Here is a 22,944-nt window from a genome sequence, read left to right as displayed (position 1 = left end):
AATATATAGAAATATATACGATATATAATATGTAATATATATACAAATATATACAAATATATAATATATTGTATACATACAAATGTATATATGTATATATATTTGTATATATGTGTATATAATATATTGTATACATACAAATTATATATATGTATATATATTTGTATATTTGTATAGCATATATTTAGAATATAATAAAATCTGCTAAAGAGTTGGTGTTCAGAGGAATTAGTTCATTGTTTCTTTGATGTCCTGCCCCTCCACAGTCCCCCAAAGTCACTGATGTTACAGGGCACACATAGAGGGTCAAGGCTGGACTCTCAGCTTTGGGGTTTTAAAAATCATTGTTGAAAGTTTTATTTATGACGTATGATTGTCAAAAAAAGTGCCAATATTTTCAAGCAGAGATGTGCCTGACTCCCTTCTCCTAACTTCCCCCGTAGCTTCTTTCAATTATTTCTCCTTGGTGGGTGCCCTTCCACCTCCCTGACCATCCCTCTCACAGGGATGCTTCCTTCCCAGGCTCCAGGAGCTCTGACCCTTGTGCTGCTGTAGGGAGCCTGTGGATTGCTGCTCATCCTGTCAATATTGCTCACCTTCCAGAGTTCATGCTGTGTGTGTTCTTCCTAAAAGAGCTAGAGAGGCACTAACTGGTCCACACCTGTCACCTGCTCCTTCTCTAGAGGCTGAAAGCTCTACTGCAGTCCCACTACAGTATGTCTATAAATGGTTATTATTCCCCCACTCCCACTCCTAACTTAAAGGCAAATCATAGTTTTTGGTCCTACTGAGCCAGAAGAAAACACACACACACACACACACACACTTTCTTAACAGAACAGAGTAGGTAAGGAATCTGTGGGAAAAAAATTCAATTATTTCAACATGATAAAAATTTATTGTCTTTCTGGCCTGTGGATTTAGCTCTGGTTGACTGAAGTCGCTAAGCAGAATGGATTTAAGTAGAGATGATGGGTCCAGTCACCAGCATAGAGACGTCCTCTGCATCACCATCCACACACAGGGCTTCTGGTAGACTTCAGGCAAAGCCCTCCATGTTAATATTCATCTGAATATGGATAATTAGGGTGGCTAGCGAGACTGAAAACAGAATAATGTATAATATGAATGCAATGACTCCATTACTAGGAGAGTAGTAAAGTGATTTCTATGAAGCTGTCATCAGTGTGAATGTTAAGAAGTTTATTTTCTGACTAGTTGTAGAATCTGCCTTTCTTCCCTTTATGAACATGACTTCATAATATATGTGTTTTCAAAATAATAAATTAATCATATTCCCTTCTCTGGAAGTTAACACGTAAAACACACAAAGTCAAATATTGAAGCATATTCCTGTACATCTGTCAGCAGAGCAAAGAGATACTCTGATTATACTGTGCCTACTACAGCCTACTGTATGCAATATATTTTGTAAGATTCAGAAATGGAAATTGTTGTATATGACATGGGGTCTAATATCCAAGGAGATACAATGCATTAAAAATTCTTATATAGAAATAACATGAAATATAAAGGAAAAGAAAAACGCCATCTTATCACATTTTTAATTGATGATAAGAATTACTGATGCTCACTATTCTTCCTTTCTTTTATGTGCTTTCCTTTTTTATTCTTTATTTTCCTCTAAACTAAAAAAAAATTAACAATCTATCCATTTTTAGGCACTTATGAAGGGCCACCGTGCTTATGCTTTTTCACACACTATCTCACCCTATCACTTGTTAAAATCTCCACTGGCAGCAGTTACATAACTTCCTGCTGTTTTTTTTTTTTTGAGATGGACCCTCACTCTGTCACCCATGCTGGAGTGCAGTGGTGTGATCTCAGCTCACTGCTATATCCTCTGCCTCCTGGGTTCAAGCAATTCTCCTGCCTCAGCCTTCCAAGTAGCTGGGATTAGAGGTAAGTGTCACCATGCCTGGCTAATTTTTGTATTTTTAGTAGAGACAGGGTTTCACCATGTTGGCCAGGCTGGTCTCAAACTCCTGACTTCAGTCAATCCACCCACCTTGGCCTCCCAAAGTGCTGGGATTACAGGCGTGAGCCACTGCGCTCGGCCATAACTTCTGCTTTTCCCTCATTACATGAATGACCATCTGTGAATCCTAGAACCTTAGACCATGAAGGAGTAGTGAAGATCTTTTATCGGCTACAAATTATATACAACAATGGAGCTTGTGCCTCCACACGCTTTCCTTGATTTTAATTTTTAAAAAATTCTCTGCCTTGAGATCTCCATATTGCAGGAAGTCAAGGACAAGTGCTCCTATTCACTCCCTAAGGAAGCCTTTCTGGAGGCAAAAGCAGAGTTTGGGGCATGAACAAACATGCAAGGAGAAGGAGGAAAAACATTCAAAATAATAAAAGATGCTGAATTGACAGGATCTAGCAAGCAATTCCATATGAAGGAGGTGGGAATTGGCACCTGGACCACAAAGTTGATGGAAATGGCTTTGGTTTGATAAGGAGCTGAGCAGGTTTGGGAGAATGTGATATGAGCACAGATTTGGAAACATCTCATGAGGTGACATGGGCAGTATCCACAGCACATCCAGTGGTAGAAACATCAGGCCTGCACGGAAGGTGCAGATTTGGCAATGACGTGGGCTGCTCTGAAATGTGCCATGGAATCAGGAGAGCAGAGGCACAGGTTGGCCCATGCTGATCCCTGTCCACTCAACCTGCTAGAGAACAGAGCTCTGGAGTGAATCCAGCAGGAGAGTTCCAGAAAGCTCCTGTCTCATCTCTGACTCACATTGGCCTCTGTCCCTCTGGTATGGAGGTCACGCTCAACACCCATCCTACATTTCTTCTCCAAAAATAAATTAGGTCACTCATTTACAAAGGAAACTTACCTATCACTGTTAAAATATCGGAGATTTCTGTTTAGGCCATCTATGGCTTTCATGTCCTCCGAAGTCAACTGGAATTCAAAAACCTATCATAGAAATAAAAAACTTTTATTATTTTTAGATTGCATAATTGCCAATTGTGAACCCATGAGTATATTAGAAAGTAGGGTGCAGAGACAATACTTAAAATACTGGTAAGTTTTAAACAGTTATAGAAGTCATCTCTAAACACTCAAGTGGTCAATGAATATCACATGAAAAATAAGCAGAAATTCATACTTAGATATTATATACTGAAACTGCACAAAACTGCAGACAAAGAGAAAATCTCAACAGAAAATGGAGAAGAAACAGAGCTGACATTGTGCACACATGATAGGGTCATATACTTAGAAGACCCATAAGAATCTAGAGGCAAATTTTTAAATAACGTAAGATTACGTAGTAAGTTCAATAGATATTGTTGAATTTCTGTATCTCTTTAATAAACTGGTATAATGCAAACATTTGTTTTCAACATAATTCAAGGCAGGAATTGTCTAAATACTAACAATTTCACGTTTAAAGGAAACAGATACAGGCTTGAAGTGTATCTTTCTAAATTTGAGAGACTTTAAACATCAAGAAGATGTCACTAATTGCTAACACATTGAACTGAATAAATCTGTAAATTGAATAAATCACTCTGTAATAGTGATAGAATGAGAGAGAGAGAATAAAAACATTAACAAGCTAACAATGAGTCTAGGTAAAAGGTATTCACTACATTTTTCTTTTAACATTTCTATACATTAGAAAATCCACAAAAAAGGAAAACGCTATCAAGAGATTCCAATAATTTTCAGTATTCTATGGATAAATGTTTGAAATTATATACACATGGTTTAATGGAGAATGTTACAAAATTAATGAAATATATATTAAAAGGCCATTTAAATAGTTGGAAATTCATCATGGGTTGAAAGTCTCAATATTGTCACAAAGTCAGTTCTTTTCACATTGAGCTGCAGTTTCATTACAATATCAACCAAAGAATAAAGTATGTACTCTTTCATGGATGCTGATGTTTCAAAATTTCGTAAAACAGAATAGTCAAGAATAATCAAAATATTATCAAATAAAATAAAGAGTTAGAATAAAAGTTGTACCATTCTGGTAGCAAGACCTTTCATTATTTAGACAGTATAGAAAAGTAAGTCAATTGAAGACAAAAGAGAGGCAGGATATTATTTGTGAATGTTTCATTTATGGTAGAGGTAAAAAATCAAGATATGTGAGCAAATGTGAATGCTTTTCAATAATTGTTGGTGGGACCCTTTGATATCAATTTAGAAATTCCATGTGCATTTGGATTGTTATTTTACATTGAAAAAGAAATTCATTTGAATTTACAACTAATTTATAAGTAAAGAGAATTACCAATTTTGCAAGATAACATATTAAAAGATTTGTCACATTCCCAATATAAGAAAAGACATGCCACTCATCAACCACAGGAAAGAGGCATGAATAATTTAATTACAGGAAAAGTAACAACATTTGATCATGAAAACATAATTTCAGAGAAAATCACAACACAGATGCAATTTGGGAGACGGTACTTCAATAATACATCTGAATCTCTAAAGGAGTAATACCTGGAATATATATATGTATATATAATATGTGTAATCTATCATATACATCTTATTAAACTATAATATATGTATCATTCCATCATATAGATTAACCTATCACATATATAGTAATCCATCATATATTAATCAGTCATATGTATGAGATAGATTAATAAGAAATACTCCCTCCAGTCACATGTCCCTGTATCCACTTGCTTGGTTATATGAATTTCTAGCGCCTTCCAATAAGTGGTGGTGTCTATTTACCCATCCCTTGAGTCTGGTCTGTCCTGTAACTTGCATTAGTGGGTAAGATTTGCCAGAAGCAATGGTGTGGCAACCCTGAGCCTAGACATGAAAAGGTTTTTGCACGTGTCCACTCACTGCCTTGGGATCATGCCATGTGGTGAGGTGAAGTCTGGACTGGATGGCTGGAGGTTGAACTATATGGAGGAGAAAATGGCACCCAGACAAATGTCCCATTGACATCTTGAAGCAGAGCTATCTCGTTGTCCTGCAAACACGTGAGAGAGAGCCCAGCCAAGAACAGAACTTGACTAAGTTCAGGCTGAGGCCATGCTAATTTTCTAACTAGAGAATCCTGAGCAAATAAGGGGTTTTCATCTTAAACCCCTATGTTGAGGGTGATTTGTTTAACAACTCTATTTAATAGTATAATTATGGTCTCCTATACTTAAAAAAAAAAGACAAACAACTAATAGTCAAAGACTTAGGCAGTACACAAACAGAAAACTTCAAGAGATGAAATATGTGACATTTTAACTGAGTGTACAAAGAAATGGAAATAAAAATTCCACAACGATTGGTTAGACTAAAGAACACCTAATGCAACTCCTCATTTCAGAACATGAAGAGGAGGCCAGGAGAGGTGGCTCACGCCTGTAATACCACTTTGGGAGGCCAAGGCAGGTGGGTCGCCTGAGTTCAGGAGTTTGGAACCAGCCTGGCCAACATGGCGAAACACCCTCTCTACTAAAAGTTACAAAAATTAGCCAGGCGTGGTGGTAGGCCCCTGTAATCCCAGCTACTCAGGAGGCTGAGGCAGGAGAATTATCCTGCCTGGGAGACAGAGCGAGACTCCGTCTCAAAAAAGCTCCCAAACCCCCATCCTGGCCAACACAGTGAAACCCCATATCTACAAAAAAAATAATAATAATAATAATAATAATACAAAAAATTAGCCGGGCGTGGTGGCGGGCACCTATGGTCCCAGCTACTCGGGGGTCTGAAGCAGGAGAATGGCGGGAACCTGGGAGGCGGAGCTTGCAGTGAGCTGAGATCCGGCCACCGCACCCCAGCCTGGGCGACAGAGCGAGATTCCATCTCAAAAACAAACAAACAAACAACAACAACAAACACCAAAACCAAACAAAAAACACAACATGAAAAAATGATGTTCCTGGTGCAGGGATGCAGAGTAGATTGTCAACTTAATGCTGAAATTTAAAAAATCTCCATTTTTTTTTGGTCCCATCCTAATTCTCTCTACCTGTGCTGCATCTCCTGTGGCAGAGTAGAAGAAACCCTTATGATGCACGCAAAGCGTTCATGTAGGAAATACAGGGAAATGGAGCTGGCCTAAGTGTGTCCTCAGAGCCTTACAAGAAGCACACGTGGGAAGCACACTGTGCAGCAGCCCTGAGGGCCACAGCCCAGCTCCTCACCTGCACGTTCTCTCTGATCCGCTGCTCGTTGTAGCTCTTGGCCAGGACCACAACGCCACGCTGCAGCTGGTAGCGCAGGGCAATCAGGGCTGGGGTTCGCTTGTGCTTTTTTGCCAAGGCACAAAGGACTGGGTCCTCCAAAAGAACCGGGGAGTTCTGGTCCACCCTGGAAGGAAAGGCGGAAATGCTGAAGCCCTGAAGCTGGGGATGCAGTTTGTTAAGCGGTTCCCTAAACAGACTAAGTTGTCCACTCTGCACCAGAGCTGCTCAAGCGAGGCCCCCAAGCACCACCATTAGCATCATCTGAGATCTCATCAGAAATGCAGTTCTCTCCTCTCTCTGAGTCACTTGAGACTACAGGAAACGGAGGATGCTCTGACTAACACATTTTCTGCAACATGGAGGTTTATGTAAAGGTCCCATTGTTTTTATTACCATCGCTTCTCTCGCTGAGATCCCAGAGCACTATAGGCAACCAGAACAATATCTTTTGACTTGCAGAAATCTAGCAATTTACTCTGGTTGAAATACGGATGACATTCTACCTGCAGTTGACCAAAAGAGAGAAGAATCAATTTATATGAAATAATTGTGTTAATATAAAAAAGGTGAAAGGGAAGAAGCTGAATAATAATCAGTATAGTATTATATCTGAGCTAAGGATATTATTGTCAAGTAATAATCTTTTTCATAGAAATACATTTTATATCCATATCTCCTAAAAGTATAAATAGAAATGCCATTTCTGAACAGAAGTTCATCTATGAAGCAGATCCTGGCTTCCAAAGACCTTTGATAACTAGAAGGAGATGTAACAAATTCCATATCTGGGATACAGTAAGATTCTTAGAGCCTTTGGCATCAGATTGTGCCAGAAAGCAAGAATTTGGTCAAGGACTCATGGGGGCAAGTCTGAAAGACAAAAGCACTAATTTCAAAGAAATGTCACTGGTGATGTTTGGATAGATTTCAGCATCAAGAAAAAAATTGACCCATTGGGTAAGACTAAGTACTAACAAAAATTAATAAAATTAATTAAAAATCTTAAGGAAAAATGTCCAAGTCCATAGTAATGAGGGAGATATTGAGAGAGCAAGAAAGAACAAAATAATTTGCCTCTACCATTGGTGGTTATTACAGTAATTTCTTTATCAGGAAATTGATATTTAGAGGAAAGTATTAAACTTGTACTTTGTCTTTGAGGAATATTTGTTCTTCATTTTGATTTGGTGAAAGATTTTTTTTTTCATAGTAAAACGTCACATAAGAATAGTTAAATAAGTTTTTAAAATTGAAAATGATTATCTAAAAACTCCAAAAAATAATAAATACAATAATAACCATAAAATACAAAAATATTAGTGATGTATACACAATCATATGTGAAAATTTGTCATGGAATATGACTTCTTCTGTCGAGAATCATCACCCAGTGGATTATTAGTAATTGCTGAATGGAAAACATATGATTATAAAGAACAGATCATCTTACAACTCATTTCCATCCTGTTTTAAAAGGGAGTGCCATAAAAGACACTTCCATTAAACAATGGGAATTCAAATATCGACTGGATGTTAAACGACATGAGGGCATTGCAGTTAGTTTTCTTAAATACAATAATTATACTGTAACTGGAAGAATATCTTCAGTTCTGTGACATAATATTTAGGCCTGTAGAGGTAAATTGTCATCTTTCCAATTTATTTTGAAGAGGTTTTGAAAATATTATATGTATTTATGCAGATATACCCACATAAATATTTGCCATAAATATTTGGCAATGTGGCCAAGTGTTAACAATTTTGAATATAAATAATAATGTTGAATCGTGTATTATTTTTATCAAATTTTCTGAAAGTTTGAAAATTGTCATAAAAAAATTGAAGGAATAATATTAAAACTGCATTAATTTTCTTAATGTTTCTATTTTAATATAATGGAACTGTATCATTATGCCACATTCACAAATTTTATATACTTCATATTTCAATTGTAGATCTTTACTCATTGGCTCTAGGTTGTATAAAAGTAAGAATACAAAAGTGTAAATTAGTAAAAAGGTAGCGTGACTTTACTTTTGAATTTTTTCGTGACATTTGGGGGAGTCAATTTGATCAAGGAGCCCTGGAATCAACAATAGCTCGGGGGAAAAAAAAGGACTTATTCCTAAGCTATGAAAAAACCATGCATAGGATAGATGTGTTTAAACAATTGATTGGATGACAGACCCCAAAGAGAAGTAGCAGACTAAGATATGGGCAATGATAGGTCAGGTCTATGTTCTGCTAAAGTTCCTCAGTGTTGATTTCTTCCACTGTGAACAGTTATCTCCATAAACAGGTAATTTTTCTTTCTTTTTTTTTGAGATGGAGTTTCACTCTTGTTGCCTAGGCTGGAGTGCAATAGCATGACCTTGGCTCACCACAATCTCTGCCTCCCGGCTTCAAGCGATTCTCCTGCCTCAGCCTCCCAAGTAGCTGGGATTACAGGTGTGTGCCACCACACCCAGCTAATTTTTTGTATTTTTAGTAGAGAAGGGATTTCTCCATGTTGGTCAGGCAGGTCTCGACCTCCCAACCTCAGGTGATTCGCCTGCCTCGGCCTCCCAAAGTGCTGGGATTACAGGCGTGCGCCACCGCGCCCAGCCTAATTTTTCGCTTTCTGACATGGATGACCTTCATTGTCTGCAGCTAATTTTTAGTATATCTATGACCCTGGTCAAGAATTCTTGAAATATCAAGAAGAGGCATTCAGGCATCCAAATTCCATGTAAACCCCTAGTACCTCTCTTCTCTTATTCTAACTCTATTTATGTACAGCTCATTTCATCTTTTCATAGCTTCATATCTCTACACCATTCCCTCCAAACCACCTTCACCCATGAACTCTCTGGTCATCTTTCATACCTTAGAGGTAAGTTCACCTTTCCTTGAGTTCTAATTGATGACTCCAGGCCTCCTTGATCAAATGGACCTCCCCTAAATATTACATACAATTCGACATTAAACTCATTCCAATTTTTCCCTAATACTTTTCTAAGCATGGTACAAATAAGAAATCTTCATGCCTTTTTTTGACAGAAGCTTTGCTCTCTAGAATCTTCTGCTTCACAAAGATAAGTGGGACAAAACAAACAGATATTTGACAATAGGACAGGAAGAGGGGCATGAAGAACCGAAAGGAGAGGAGGCCAAGGGAGCTCACCTGGTTGCAGACGGGCTTGTGCTTGAGTCCTGGCTTGTTGAGGATCATCTCCAGTTGCCTGCGGTTGAAGTTTGACACCCCGATGGACTTGGCCAAACCTGCATCCTTACACTTCTCCATGGCCTGGGGAGAAAGGGGTTGTGAGGAATTATTTGTGCAGTTGGCTTATCATGACAAATGCAAGACAGAAGTGTGAGAACAACAACTTTCAAAATATGACAATGAAAATAGCTAGCAGTGATTGTCAAGAAGAGAAAAATTCAAATAGCAAATAGGGGAAGAAGATAGTGGCAGCAAGAGTAAGAATTTCTCTCTCTTCCTTAGGAAACTGGATAGATTAATGCACAGGCAAGGAAAGAGATTCCTGTTCTCCTTTCCCCCAAGTCTTGTGCCCCACTCTCTAAACATTCCTCTTATGTGTTTTTCCCGGGTCATCTCACCAAAACTACTCTTGTAGTTTCTGAATTTCTAGATCTAATGGTGCATATTCCATTCTTTACTATTGAATCTGGGAAACAGACTTTCTCTTTTTGTCTTCCTTCTCTGTGTCCTCTCCGCCAAGCACTCACCTCCCAAGTGGTACAGAGATCCACTATGTCAAATATTAGTTTTCCATTTTCATCTGTTGGTGAAAGTTCCTCACCTGGCTGAAATAGAAGCAGTCATTTTAATGATGTCATAAATTAATTTCCCCACCCATAGCTGTGATCCCAGATACCTTTAAGGACACTCATCCTCCATGAGACAGGTGGTACAATGCTCCAGAAAGTGATGTGTGCTATGTGTTTTACATATGAAGGTGTAAGGAATGTATTCAGGAGACAAGCTTCCTCTAATCTCTTACAAATGTTATATGTATGGAAAAGGACCATTTTCTAGGTCTTAATCGAGTTTCATAGTTGACTTATGTCACTTTATTCTGCCCTTTTAATTTCCTCTGTTGAAGTACCTCTCTTTGATACCTTGATATCCAAAAATAATGGATAGTACTCTTGTACCTGGTGGGAATATCAGACCAACTGAAGATTTGATAGTCTATGGGCAGGACTGTGAATCACACAGGGTCAGCAGAAGTTGGGAGACCCAGAGGAGCTCTCTTAGGGTGATGACCGTGAGCCTTGAACTGCTCCAAAGCCATAATTGCCACCAATGAAAAAGTTTGGGTCAACAATAATAAAAGTGTTGGAGTTTAGAGATAAGAATAGACAAATGATACATTTTTGTAGACTATTTCATATCCTTAAATGTATCCATGTCTTTGACTTCCCATAACTCAGTAAACTCTTTTGCATTAACTAGCCTGAGTAGTTTCCTGTAACTTTAAATCAAAAGTTATACACTACACAGTAATTTATGGCTAAATACAGCTTCAAACTCTATTGTGAAAGAAGAGGCAGCAGAATAATAAAGCTTTACAAGTCCACATTAAGGGTTTCTAATATAAGAACCATGCATAACGGCTTCTGCCAAATCTGCTTCAGCTTGAAATGGGGACAGATGGTAGAAATTCATTGTGTACCACATGTGCAGCAGTTTTGTTGGGCATCACAACGCATGAAACTCTGTGTCTGTGAACCTCCCAAGAGATGGACTTAAAAGCCATAACTAAGACACTGCCTTGAAAAAGACTATTGTAATTTCCTCAAGTTTTCGAAGAAGAGGCTTTGAGGTTGCTATACTCTTCTCTTGTAGGTGTGCATTAGAGAAGTAGGATTCAAAATTTACTCAAAAGAAAGGAAATTAGGTGTTATACTTACGGTTCTTCTTCCATGTAATAATCCCTACATCCTCCTAAGAAAAAGCTCTGTTCAACAATTCATATAAACAATGTTTATAACGACAGCAGAAGTGCAATTTTATGCTCATACTCAAACTGTATACCTTTAGAGACAATGGAGTATGAATGAGATAGAGGTCAACATAGTCCAATTGAGCTTTTTTCAGTGAGTTTTCCAAGGCCGGTCGGACCATCTCTGGTCGATGAAAAGTGGACCAAAGCTGCAGAGGTTAAAGAATGGAGGTGATTTTGAATGAATATTGAACAAATCTTATTAGTTTCTGCCATCTAATATTTAGATATTTTCCTACTGCTTCAAAATTTATGACCACTGGCAAACATATTCTCTTCCTTCTCATGATTCCTTTGGCTCTGACCTATCCTTATGAACTTTATTATATGTTGGATGTATAGTTTGTACATCTACTGAATAATAGGACTAAATTCTTAAAATGTAAACGTTAGTATCAAGTAACAACCATGCTGTTACCTGAATTATCTTCTGTAGAGTTTACAACTAATTTTAACAGTCTAATTCTCCTATCCATTCAACTCAATGCTTAAGAATAGCTATTTATGTTGCTTAGAAACTAAAGCAACCTAAAAGGGGGGTAAAACAAGTTTTGAACATGTTCACTATGCTGGACACAATTTAGGACAATTTAAGAATTTATTATTTAATACTGCCACAGCATTCTTATATTGCTTTCTATCTCACTGATAAAGATAGCAGTTGAGAGAACAATAAGAAATCTTAGAAAATTACCCAGGGGATAAGAAAAATCATAGCATGACTATCGTTCTCTGTGATTCTATACCGCATGTCAAATCACACTGATGGCAGCTGGAGCTCAAAAAAGTAAAGGGACTTTCAGGTCATAAATTGGAACGCAGACAAAATGAAAAGTGATCATCATTTCCTGAGTTTGATTTCAGTTTTAATATGTGAATGTGTGTGAATAAATTTGAACCCAGAAGCAAAATTCACCCACAACTACTGATTCAGTCATAGAATTGTCATCTTCACACAAACACATTAAACACATGTGAACACATGCTCATCATAGGCACAGTACCTTTGAAGTGTAGAAGATGTCTTCTCTCTTCACACTGCCGTCTGCAATCTTGCTTCGGATGGCCAGTCCAACCTGCTCCTCATTATTGTAAGCATATGCACAATCAACATGGCGGAACCCAACTTCTATCGCCAGTTTGGTGGCCTCTAGAGCTTTATCTTTAGGAACCTAGGGGAGCAACCAAAGGTAGTATTTTCTGACTGATGTGCCTGAGAGTTAGTTCAGCCACAAGCAGTAACTTTTACAAAAATCACCTTTTCCTCCTTTCTTGGATGAGTTCTGTCTGTGGAATCATAAGCCCATCCCAGTCTGTCTGGGTCTTTCCTGGTTAGTAATAAAAGTTGGGCATAGCAGGAACTTCTGCAGTCCCAGAAAATCACTGCTTGACCAGTAGCTTGGAAGTATCCCTAAAACAACTTCAGGTTCAGTGATTTTTTGGCAACATTAACAGGCCACAACCTCTGGTTATAGATATAATCTTAATTATTTTTAGTATGGTGAAATTAACATGAGGAAATAGCCACATGGAAGGAATTAGGAAGGAATGCAGTGTAAGCTCCTGCGATTCCTCTCCCACCCTGTCGCTGCACAGAACGCACTGACTTTATCCAGCATCATATTTTTTCAATGTATGTGAACTGTTGTCTACAAGAGATGCTCTCTACATACTCCATTAATAAGATTTTGTCTGGGACTTCTTACGTTGACTCACTCTGCCTAGAAGACACAACACTTCCAGTCTCCAAAAGAAAGCAGGTGCACAGAAACTCCACAGTTTACACAAACTGTTACGTAGAACCACCATTCTTATCAGCTAGGAAACAGTGAGAAATCCACCTTATCTGATATCAGCAGGTTTATGCTGGAAACAGTCCTGTCTATGGATAGCAGTCTATTATGTTAAGCCTTTTCTACCCAGTCTTTGGCCATTCTGTCTGCATGACAGAACTAAATACTAGGAGTAAAGATGTATACACTAAGGATATTGATTTGTATAAGAAATAGAATGCAAGGTGTAAGTGATTAGCAAAATGGGGTTCAGCTCCATAAATTCAAGGCAAGTCTTTTAGGAAACATATGATTGCAGTGAAATTTAAAATTATTGACTTATTTAACAAATGTGGATACAGATTTGAAAGTATATCTTTTAAATGACAAAAGCAGAAACAAATCCAACTATTTTCCCATCTTGAAAGTATTTCAGAGGCTTTCTTTTTCCCATGAAATTACAAGGAACTAGATACTGGGTCTCACAGCCCACTCCTCATACCATCCTTGATCATTTCTTTGCTGTGCGAGCACTCAAAGGCTTACCAAGGCCGGAGCTTCAGTGGTGTTCTCATCTTTACTTCCTCTCCGTGACAATTTATATTAAAGTAAACCACTCCTGTCAATGACCTTCAAAATGTCCCTTTGTAAATACTTATATCTTATAGATGAGAAATGCAAGACTCAAATTTTATATAACTAGTCCCTATTCACACACATTGTATTCCGAAGACAGTCTTGAGATACAAGTTTTCCTCCAGTGTAGAAATAGCTAAGTCTAGAAAATAAAATCTATTCCATTAATTTTCTCATCAGAGAAACAAGAAATTTCTCTGTTACAGTATTTTTATACAAATCTGACCCATACTAACAAAGACAAAGAATTTAAATTTTCTTTGTTACGTTCTAGTATTTTTTTTTTTCTTAAAATGAGGATATTTTATCGTTTCAGGTAATTTTCCCAGAGCTGAGAGTAGTACATGGGAAACTCTCTTTAGTCCAGCTCTAGTATTACAGTTTGGTGCTCAAGGCCACCCAACAGAACAGTGATACTCTCCCAACAGATTTCATGCAACCTGTCTCCACTAACTTTTGCCATTAATATTCCTCTGAATTGTGTCTTCTTGGAAGAAGTAAATATCTGTTCAACTATACAAAGAAACAGAGAAACCACTCCCATTGCAATCAATCTTCAAGAGAGGGAGCAGGCAGGCCGTGTTCTTTCTGCTGAGTTTTATAGACTCTGACAAGCTGTGAAACAAACATAAACAGAAGACAAAACAGTGCCCCAAATAAGCAGTAGATGACCCTGTGACAAGACTGCATTGCAGAACAAAGACTGACGTTTAAAGGAGAGTCATGCAGGTAACTTGGGAATACAAGCCTGACAACCTGGTCAGCTTCCACTTATTCTAGCTTCCACTTACTCTAGCTCCTTTGAACTCTCAACACTAAAAATATTATTATTACCTCTGCAGGCGCATAGGTGCCAAATCCCAGGACGGGCATGAAGTGGCCATCATTCAGCTTCACACGCTGATGTTTCGAATCCATTTCTGTCACTGGTCTGGTTGGCAAATGTTTCTTTCTTCCTCCCTCACAGGCTATAAGAGCAATTAGCTGGCAACGCCCCTGGACATACTGACTGTGAGTTAACCAACAGCATGTGAGAGGAGGGACAGAGGCAATCTTACACAGGCAGTGATAAAAATGGAAGCCAGTTCAACTGTTTCTTATCTAAGAAAATTCATAAGTAAATTATCAGGAGGGCGTGATACACTCATTAATTTCTCTCACAAGTATTTTTGCTGTTCCAAATCTCTATATATATGATATAAATTATTCAAAGAGATTTGTAGAACAAATGGTGACTTTACATAAGACTACAGAAAAGGAGCTACTAAGCTCTTTTTGGTTTGTGCCATGATGATGTTCCTTCTGTATCGTACAGCATTTGAAATGACTAGTTTTCATTTTTCTCTCTCACACACACACAATTTAAAGGAATGACTAATGAGCATTTCTTTAAAATATTGCCCTCAATTAAAAATTAAAGTTACAATTTTAAAATGTGTTACTTTTTTCATCAGCAAATTTATTGTTTCTTTCTTATTAGCCTTATGAGAGAAATATCCCTTCCTGATCAAGGTGCAGTCCTGATAAAGTTGTAATCCTGATGTGGGTGTAAATAAAAAATAAAATTTGATGTGGTTTTATTGGAGGATTTCTTATTAACAGCGTTTGGACTTTGGATATAATTTGTAATATGCAAACTGTGCCTATTTTATTTGTCTTATCCAGCCAGTTTTATGAGTTACTATCAAAAAGTAACAAGCCAAAAACCTGATAACTATTAGATATACTTTATAATATTGTTAAACATTATTCCTAAAGAAAAACTGGTAACTAATGACATATAAACTGGTGAATAATCCTCACATGGGATAATTTTTACTTCATTCTCCCTTTGGAGGGCAGGTTAGAACATGAATGTAGTTTGCATGATCCATGATTCACATCTTGGAGTAGTCACAACTTGCAGTGCCATGATTGCTTCTATTTGCTTCCTTATAAAACAAACAGAAATTGAAACATAAGTAAATTGTTATACATTAACATAAATGTAATATTATAAAGATATTGAAATTTCTCAACAAGATGGTGGATTATAAGACTCCCATATGACTCATAGAAACATCAGAAAGTATCTAAAATTGACTGAAATAAACTTATTTATTTATGGAGTGGCTCAGTAGCTCAGTAGAAATTCAGGGTGACTATACACATACAGATGTTACAGGCAAAAGACTAGGGGAAGAGACATGCAGTAGTCCATCTAAGTCATTGAGGAGAAACTGGGATGTGAAATTTTTTAATACTAAGCGATTCAAAAGCCATTGGTTATTTGGGGAAAAATAAAATGGCAAAAACAATCCATGTAGGTGCGTGTTCAGAAACAAACTAAGAAGGCCTTGAGGTTTTATGTAGGGCTGATGCCTTGACTGAGAACCTGACACACTTATGAGTTGATGACTGTCATGACAGAACAAATCTATATACAGTAAAAAAGATGTTTTGTTTTTTTTTAAATGCCCTGTTAAATAAAATAACAAGGCATACAGGCTGGGTGCGGTGGCTCATGCCTGTAATCCCAGCACTTTGGGAGGACAAGGAGGGCAGATCACGAGGTCAGGAGGAGACCATCCTGGCTAACATGGTGGAACGCCATCTCTATTAAAATAAATAAATAAAAAAAAATAGCTGGACGTAGTAGTGAGCACCTGTAGACCCAGCTAGTCAGGATTCCCCTGCTAAAGCAGGGGAATCACTTCAAACCGGGAGGCAGAGGTTGCAGTGAGCCAAGATGGCACCACTGTACTCCAGCCTGGTGACAAAGCAAGACTCCAGCTCAAAAAAATAAAATAAGATAACAAGGCATAAAAGAAACAAGAAATCACAGTCCGTTATGAGAAAGAAAATAAATCAGTAGAAATCATTCCTGAAGAATCACAGGCATTAAAATTAGTAGAGAAGCATTTAAACAGCTGTCTTAAATATGCTAAAATTGCTAATGAAAACTATGGATTAAGAACTACAGAAAATCTGAAAAAAAAAAAAAAGAAAATCAAAGTATAGTCATAATACAGAAACTATAAAAAGAAAAGGAAACAAATTGGAGCTAAAAAACTATACCTGAATGAAAAACTCACCAGTGGGTGTTTCAATAGCAAATTTGAGAAGGATGAAGATATGTTCAATGCACATAGGGATACCACACTTGAAATTCCTGAGTCTAAGGACAGGAAACAAGAATAAAGAAATGTGAACAGGTCCTATTGGACTTATGGAACACCTTCAAGCCAACCAGTATGATAGTATTGGATTCCCAGAAGGAGAAGTGCAAACCCATGATGGTAGAGAGATTATTTGGAGAATAAAATCATCAAAACTTTTTCAAATTGGTTAAAGACAAGAATCTACAAATTCAGGCAACTTAAAGAACTGCATATAGCATAAACTCAAAGAGACTCAGACCTATATGTGTTATCATCCAACTCTAAAAGCCAGACAAAGAGATAATCTTTACATAGCAAGAGATTTTGGGAAGCTGAGGTGGGCGGATCACCTGAGGTCAGGAGTTTGAGACCAGCCTGGATAACATGGTGAAACCCTATTTCTACTAAAAATACAAAAAATTAACTGGGCATGGGGGCACACATCTGTAATTCCAGCTACTCGGGAGGCTAAGCCAGAAAAATAGCTTAAACCCGGGAGGCAGAGGTTGCAGTGAGTCGAGATTGCACCATCGCACTCCAGCTTGCGCAACAAAAGCAAAACTCCATCTAAAACAACAACAACAATGAAAATAAAAATCAGGAAGAGAAACATAATGCATGGGGTGCAAGGGATCCTGGACAAGATGATCCACAGATTTCTTATGAGAGTCTTTGGAAGATATAGTAGGTGATATATTAAATGTGATCAATAAAGAAATAATTTCACCCAATAATTCCATACTTGGCAAAAAAAAATTATTCCAACTTAAAAAAATTTTTTTTGTTTGAGATGGAGTTTTGCTCTGTCACCAGGTTGGAGTGCAGTGGTGCGATCTCAGCTCACTGCAATCTCTGCCTCCCGGGTTCAAGCAATTATCCTGCCTGTGCCTCCTGAGTAGCTTGGACTACTGGCAGGCACAACCACACCCAGCTAATTTTGGTATTTTTAGTAGAGACGGGGTTTCACCACAGTGGCCAGGATGGTTCAATCTCTTGACCTCATGATTCCCCACACTGGCCTCCCAATGTGCTGGGATTACAGGCGCTAGCCACCATACCCAGCCCAGCCAAATTATTTCTTAAAAATTAGAAAGTTATTAAGACTATGTGATGTAAAAGCGGAAGGAGTTCATTGCCTTTAGAACTGCTCTACAAGAAATGCTAAAGAGAGTAATTTGCTTTGAAATGAAAGAATTTTAGACAGCAACATGAAGTCATATAGAGGCATAAAGACCTCTCGTAAAGGTAGGTGTAAGAAAAATGTGGAAACACGTATTTGTGAAAGTTTGCTTTTTACAGTCATTTTCTTCAAGATTTACATTACAAATGTGTACGAATAAGAATATATTTCTGTTAACATGTACACCACATATAAAGTTGTAATTAGTGACATCAATAATGTGAAGTGGAAACGTAGGTGTGGAAAAGTAGAGTTTTTGTAAGGAATCGAAGTTCACATTGATTTCAATGTGGATGGTATAACTATAGGATGCAGTATGTCATTTCAATGGTAACTACAAAGAAAATAATTACAGATTATGCACAAGATAAATTAAAAAGGGAATACAAATTTCAGCAAAAAATCATAGAAACCCCAAAATATTGTTAGTTGAGTAGATAAAGAACAAAAAGCTGAAGACATAAACTTCTTTCTTACATACAAAATCCAATCAGTTTATCTCAAGAATCTCCAAAGCCTTATCAGGTTTAGAAGCAACTTAAATGTCTAAAATGCAAAGATTTATCTGAGATCCAAGACAAATTTCTACCAGCTATGAGCCGGTAAAATCAAAAACAAGTTATTTACTTCCAAATTACAATGGTTTTATAGGCAGCGGTTGAACAATCTCATTTCAAAAGGGAAATGTCAGTTGAAAGAGAAGAAGAAGAGACTTCATGCAAGTCATAAACCCAACAGGGCAGAAATTACATCTTAAACTTGCAAAATCATCTTCCGTGACCCTATATTCTTCATTCTGGGCACACTGGTGCCAGGGGTAGGCTTCTGGGGTTTTGGGCAGCACTGTACCTGTGGCTTTGCAGGGTGCAGCTCACATGGCTGCCCTCACAGTTTGGAGTTTAATGCCCCTGGCTTTTCCAGGCTGAAGTTGTAAGCAGCTGGTAGATTTATAATTCTGGAATTTTTAGGGGTGAGGCCTTTCTCCCGTAGCTTCGTTACGCAATGCACCTATGGGGTCCCTCTGCAGAACTCCAACCACATATTATTGCTCAACACTGCCTAAATAAAAGCTCTATGTTGGGACTCCAGCCCTGGAACAGGTTTCTTTCTGGACATCCAGGATTCCTGACACATTGTCTGAAATCTAGGTGGCAAGTGCCAAGCCTCAACCACTCTTATGCTCCAGAGAGCTCAGGCTCAAAGCTCCCTTCTTCTATTTATCACTCTCTACTCATTTGCTCCAGTGACCAAGTGTGTGTCATGCACCTTGCCAATGCTCAAGGGGTACCTTTTACACGGGAGCTTCTGCCTGACCAATGTGGGTCATGGAGTCGACAAGAACTAAAACTTTCCACAGCTCGTATACAATGTGGTGGAAAAAAACTGATTTCAGGAGACCACAGGAATTCTCAGTCCTATAGGTGAGGGAGAGGGAGAGGAACATGAGGAAAGGAACATGGGAAGAGGGAGGAAAGCAGATGTAAGATGGAAGACCGGGGAGGAAAGAAATGGGATGTCCTTGAGTCATACATGAAGAACACTCACATGCCTCAAGTAAATAACTGATCCTAATTTCTTCTCCCTATCTTTTTTCCTAAACAAGTGTTACAGTTTGCAAAGAACTCCAAATAGTTTCTCAACAAATATATGTTGATATGACACTTTAAACAAAATGATGTTTGCCAGCACTGTTTGTCCTGAGATTTCCTGTTTGGTTGACTCAATTCTCTGGGGTGAAGAGGATCTATGTGAAGAAGAAGGGGTACGCTTGAGTCTCACAGAGGTTTGTGGGTGAAGTCATGTCTGTGAGAGGCTGTGGAAACTCACAGTTTGCTGCATTACTGCGGGAAATGGTGGGACGCCCAAAGCCGTGCAGGAGGAAAAAGGAAGAGCTGGGAGGCTGTGGAGGAGGCTGAGGTATTGCGGATGCCCTGGAGAAAATTTTGGGGAAAAGAGAGAGATGCCTAAAGCAATATGTAGGAAGTTTTAATTATGACATTAGATGAAATTTCACAACCCATGAAATTTAAAGTAAATGCCACATTGCTCAGTTTGTTCATAGAGTGAACTCTGAAGAAACAACTGTGTCACCGTGTTCACTCTGGATGAGTGATGATTCCACCAAGCACTTTTTGAGATGCCTGCCTCTTCTGCACTGTTTGTTATTTTACTATTTCTCAATACTATTGTTCACCCCTACAATCTACTGGAGTTGAGGCAGTCAGGGTAACTCAGCAGCTTGCACACCTTCTGACCACTCCCAGATAGGTCAACAGCAGGGGAGGTTGTAAAGAGAAAATTATTCATTTTTATAGTTGTTTTGATTAGCATAAAACCAGGTGAGAAAAACCTGTTTCTGAATGGTTGAAACTCCATGTGATATGGACAGGAGACAGGGAAATACTGGGTAGAAGAGGGTGATTTCCCAGCAAAGGTCCCACCCTCCAGCCTGGATACCTGTGCCCCTAAATGAGAACGGGCATTTCAGTTTTCACACTCCCAAAATTTGCCTTTTGGCCCACCATGCCTCCAGTCTGTCCCTGTATAAACTTCCAAACCTAAGATCCAGGGCAGACCAGCAGGTGAGGAGACAAGGAGGCAACCAGATGGATGGCAAACAATGACGCGGAGAAAGAGGGAAGAGGAGGGACATTGGACACTGAATGGAGTTTGGCCTTGGGGGATTGGAGAAGAGTCCGGCCACTGGGCAGCCTGACTCCATGGGAAGATCACCTTCCTACTCCTTTCCCCCATTCCGGCTCCACATCCATCTTGCTGAGAGCTGCCTCCACCACTCAATAAAATCTTGCACTCATCCTTTGAGCCCACATGTGGTCTGACTCTTCTGGGATGCCTGGCAAGAGCTTGGGATACAGAAAGCTGTCACACTGGCCCTCTGCTTTAGAGATAAGTCAGAGAGTCTGTGGAGCTGCAGACTCAAGCTGTGTGCAGATGGCAAAGCTGAAAGAGCTTTGTAACACTGTGGTTGCAGGCACCCACACCTAGACGCTATCATGGAGCCAGAGCCCAAAGCGCTTGCCGTGGCCTGTGCACCTGCCCATCTCCATGCTCCCCTCTCTTCAAGGAGTTTGAACAGGTGAGCCACACCCCTGTCACAAGTCCTGCAAGGGGAATCAGGAAAGTGTCGCATTTCACATACAAATCTGTTAGCACCACATCAAGAAGTCTAAGGAATGGTAAGCTCTGGGGGTCGCCCAGGAGCATCTGTAACTTCTCTCATCTTTTCCCTGACTCTTCTTCCTCTGTTTATTGATGTCATCCTCAGGCTGGGTGGAGGCTGCTGCAGCAATTTTAGATCTCCCAGAGCAACAGGACAAGAGCCACTTGAAGAAGAGGGGCAGCTGCATCTTACAAGCTTCTTCTAGATGTGAGAGAAACCTTCTCAGAAGCCTGCAGCACAGTCCCTCTCATGTGGCATTGGCTAGGGCTGGGCTGCAGCACTCTTCCCACTGTAGCTCATGCCAAGTGCAAGGAAATAAACATGAGTGACCTTAGCAAAGCTTTTCTAGTAAAATGCATATTGGTGATAATACAATCCTAACCCCTAAATCCATAATGAAAAATTGATATTTTTAAAAAGTTAGATATTTGCAACCTTGCCTATACCTCAAAATAGCTTTGCAAGTTTTTAAATAACTGGAAATAAATCAAAGTCTTAAATGTAAGACCTGAGACTATTAAGTGCTAGAAGAAAATCTAAGGAAAATTTATTGCGGCAAAAATTTCCTAAGTAGGTCTCGGCAAGGAACTCAGACTAAGATTTCAAAAACACAAATGAGAAAATAGGAAGAGACATATATGACTTAATTAAACAAATAAAGCAAAAAAAAAAAAAAATCAACAGGGAACAGAAAACCTACACAATGGGGAAAAATAATTGCAAACTGTGAATCAAAAAGGGGACTGACATCCAAAATTTACAACGAACTCAACCCAACAAAAACAATTATAAGAAAACCCAAATAATCTCTTTAAAATTCATCAAAGAGCAGAGGTTTCCCAACCCCATGGCTAGGCACACCTATAGGCACTTAATACCTGCCCACTGGATCCTCTTTCTTCCACTGGTGGAGACTCAGAAGGCTGGGAGGCTGGGAAATTATTGGGTAAATACAGTGGACATCATTCAGGTAATAGCTGCACTAAAAGCCCAGACCTCACCACTGTGCAATACATCCACGTGCCAAACTGCACTTGTAAAGCTTAATTTTATACAAATTCAAAAACAAAATAAATAAAACATGGTAATACCTAGACTTTACTACAGATCAAATGAATAACAACCTCTGGTGTAGGATTTTAGCTTTTGGCAAGACAGCCTACAAAAATACAAGCAGGGCGATTTGTTCTGGCTGTACGCACATTGATCCCGTTTGGTTGCCACAAGCACAGATCAACAGGTAAAAGGGAGAAGAGATCCCAACCAGCAGAAAACCTAAAGGAGAAATCTAGAGAGAATGAGTGTACTCTGAGGATTTCAATTTAGTTTATTTTGTAAGCAAATCTGAATATGTAAACCTGTGTGGAGATTGAAAGAATGGAAAGAGGAAAGATGAGAGACCCAATGACCGCAACCCTTAATGAATCAAGAACTTGATGAACTGATGTGTAGTGAAAATCAAAGAGAAAGAGGCTTCATTAGTATGAAGTGTGTTAAAGGTTCATAGACAGAGCAGTTACAAGTAATTCCTTGTCAGTACGAGTTCTAACATGGAAGTATTTGCCTGAAGTATAATCTAACTATGAGTGGAAACTTTCAGTTGTTGACAATGTAAAGAACAGAAATGCTGGAGTTTTCTGCATGTACAGTGAAAAAAAAATGTCCACAAATCCTGGGAAATAATTGTAAACTAAGGGAATAAAGGGACTATATCTAGAAGGGGACATATAATAGAATATAAATGATATCAGAGCTAAGGAATAGGTTTTTATTTCTTTATATCTGAGATGAAATCTAGATTTTTCAG

The 22,944-nt window shown here is 38.6% G+C and overlaps 1 protein-coding gene and 1 non-coding gene across 2 annotated transcripts; one reads left to right on the top strand and one right to left on the bottom strand.

Moving 5' to 3' along the window:
• Positions 1-870: 870 nt before the first annotated feature.
• On the bottom strand, positions 871-14,592 carry LOC140712355 (aldo-keto reductase family 1 member C3-like). The gene is made up of 9 exons (XM_073018690.1): positions 14,471-14,592; positions 12,233-12,400; positions 11,261-11,377; positions 9,949-10,026; positions 9,380-9,502; positions 6,610-6,719; positions 6,175-6,340; positions 2,877-2,959; positions 871-1,101 (listed from the first exon to the last, which is right to left on the bottom strand). The coding sequence occupies exons 1-9, from the start codon at positions 14,552-14,554 to the stop codon at positions 1,059-1,061; spliced, it is 972 nt and encodes a 323-aa protein (XP_072874791.1). The 5' UTR covers positions 14,555-14,592; the 3' UTR covers positions 871-1,058.
• Positions 14,593-15,432: 840 nt separating this feature from the next.
• LOC140712540 (U8 small nucleolar RNA) lies at positions 15,433-15,565 on the top strand. The gene has a single exon (XR_012094141.1). It is a non-coding gene; the product is annotated as a U8 small nucleolar RNA (small nucleolar RNA).
• Positions 15,566-22,944: the final 7,379 nt, after the last annotated feature.

This window comes from Chlorocebus sabaeus, chromosome 9, assembly GCF_047675955.1.
Source record: "Chlorocebus sabaeus isolate Y175 chromosome 9, mChlSab1.0.hap1, whole genome shotgun sequence".
NCBI lineage: Eukaryota > Metazoa > Chordata > Mammalia > Primates > Cercopithecidae > Chlorocebus > Chlorocebus sabaeus.
Note: the sequence above shows the minus strand (reverse complement) of the source record. Positions and strands in the feature narration are given on the sequence as shown.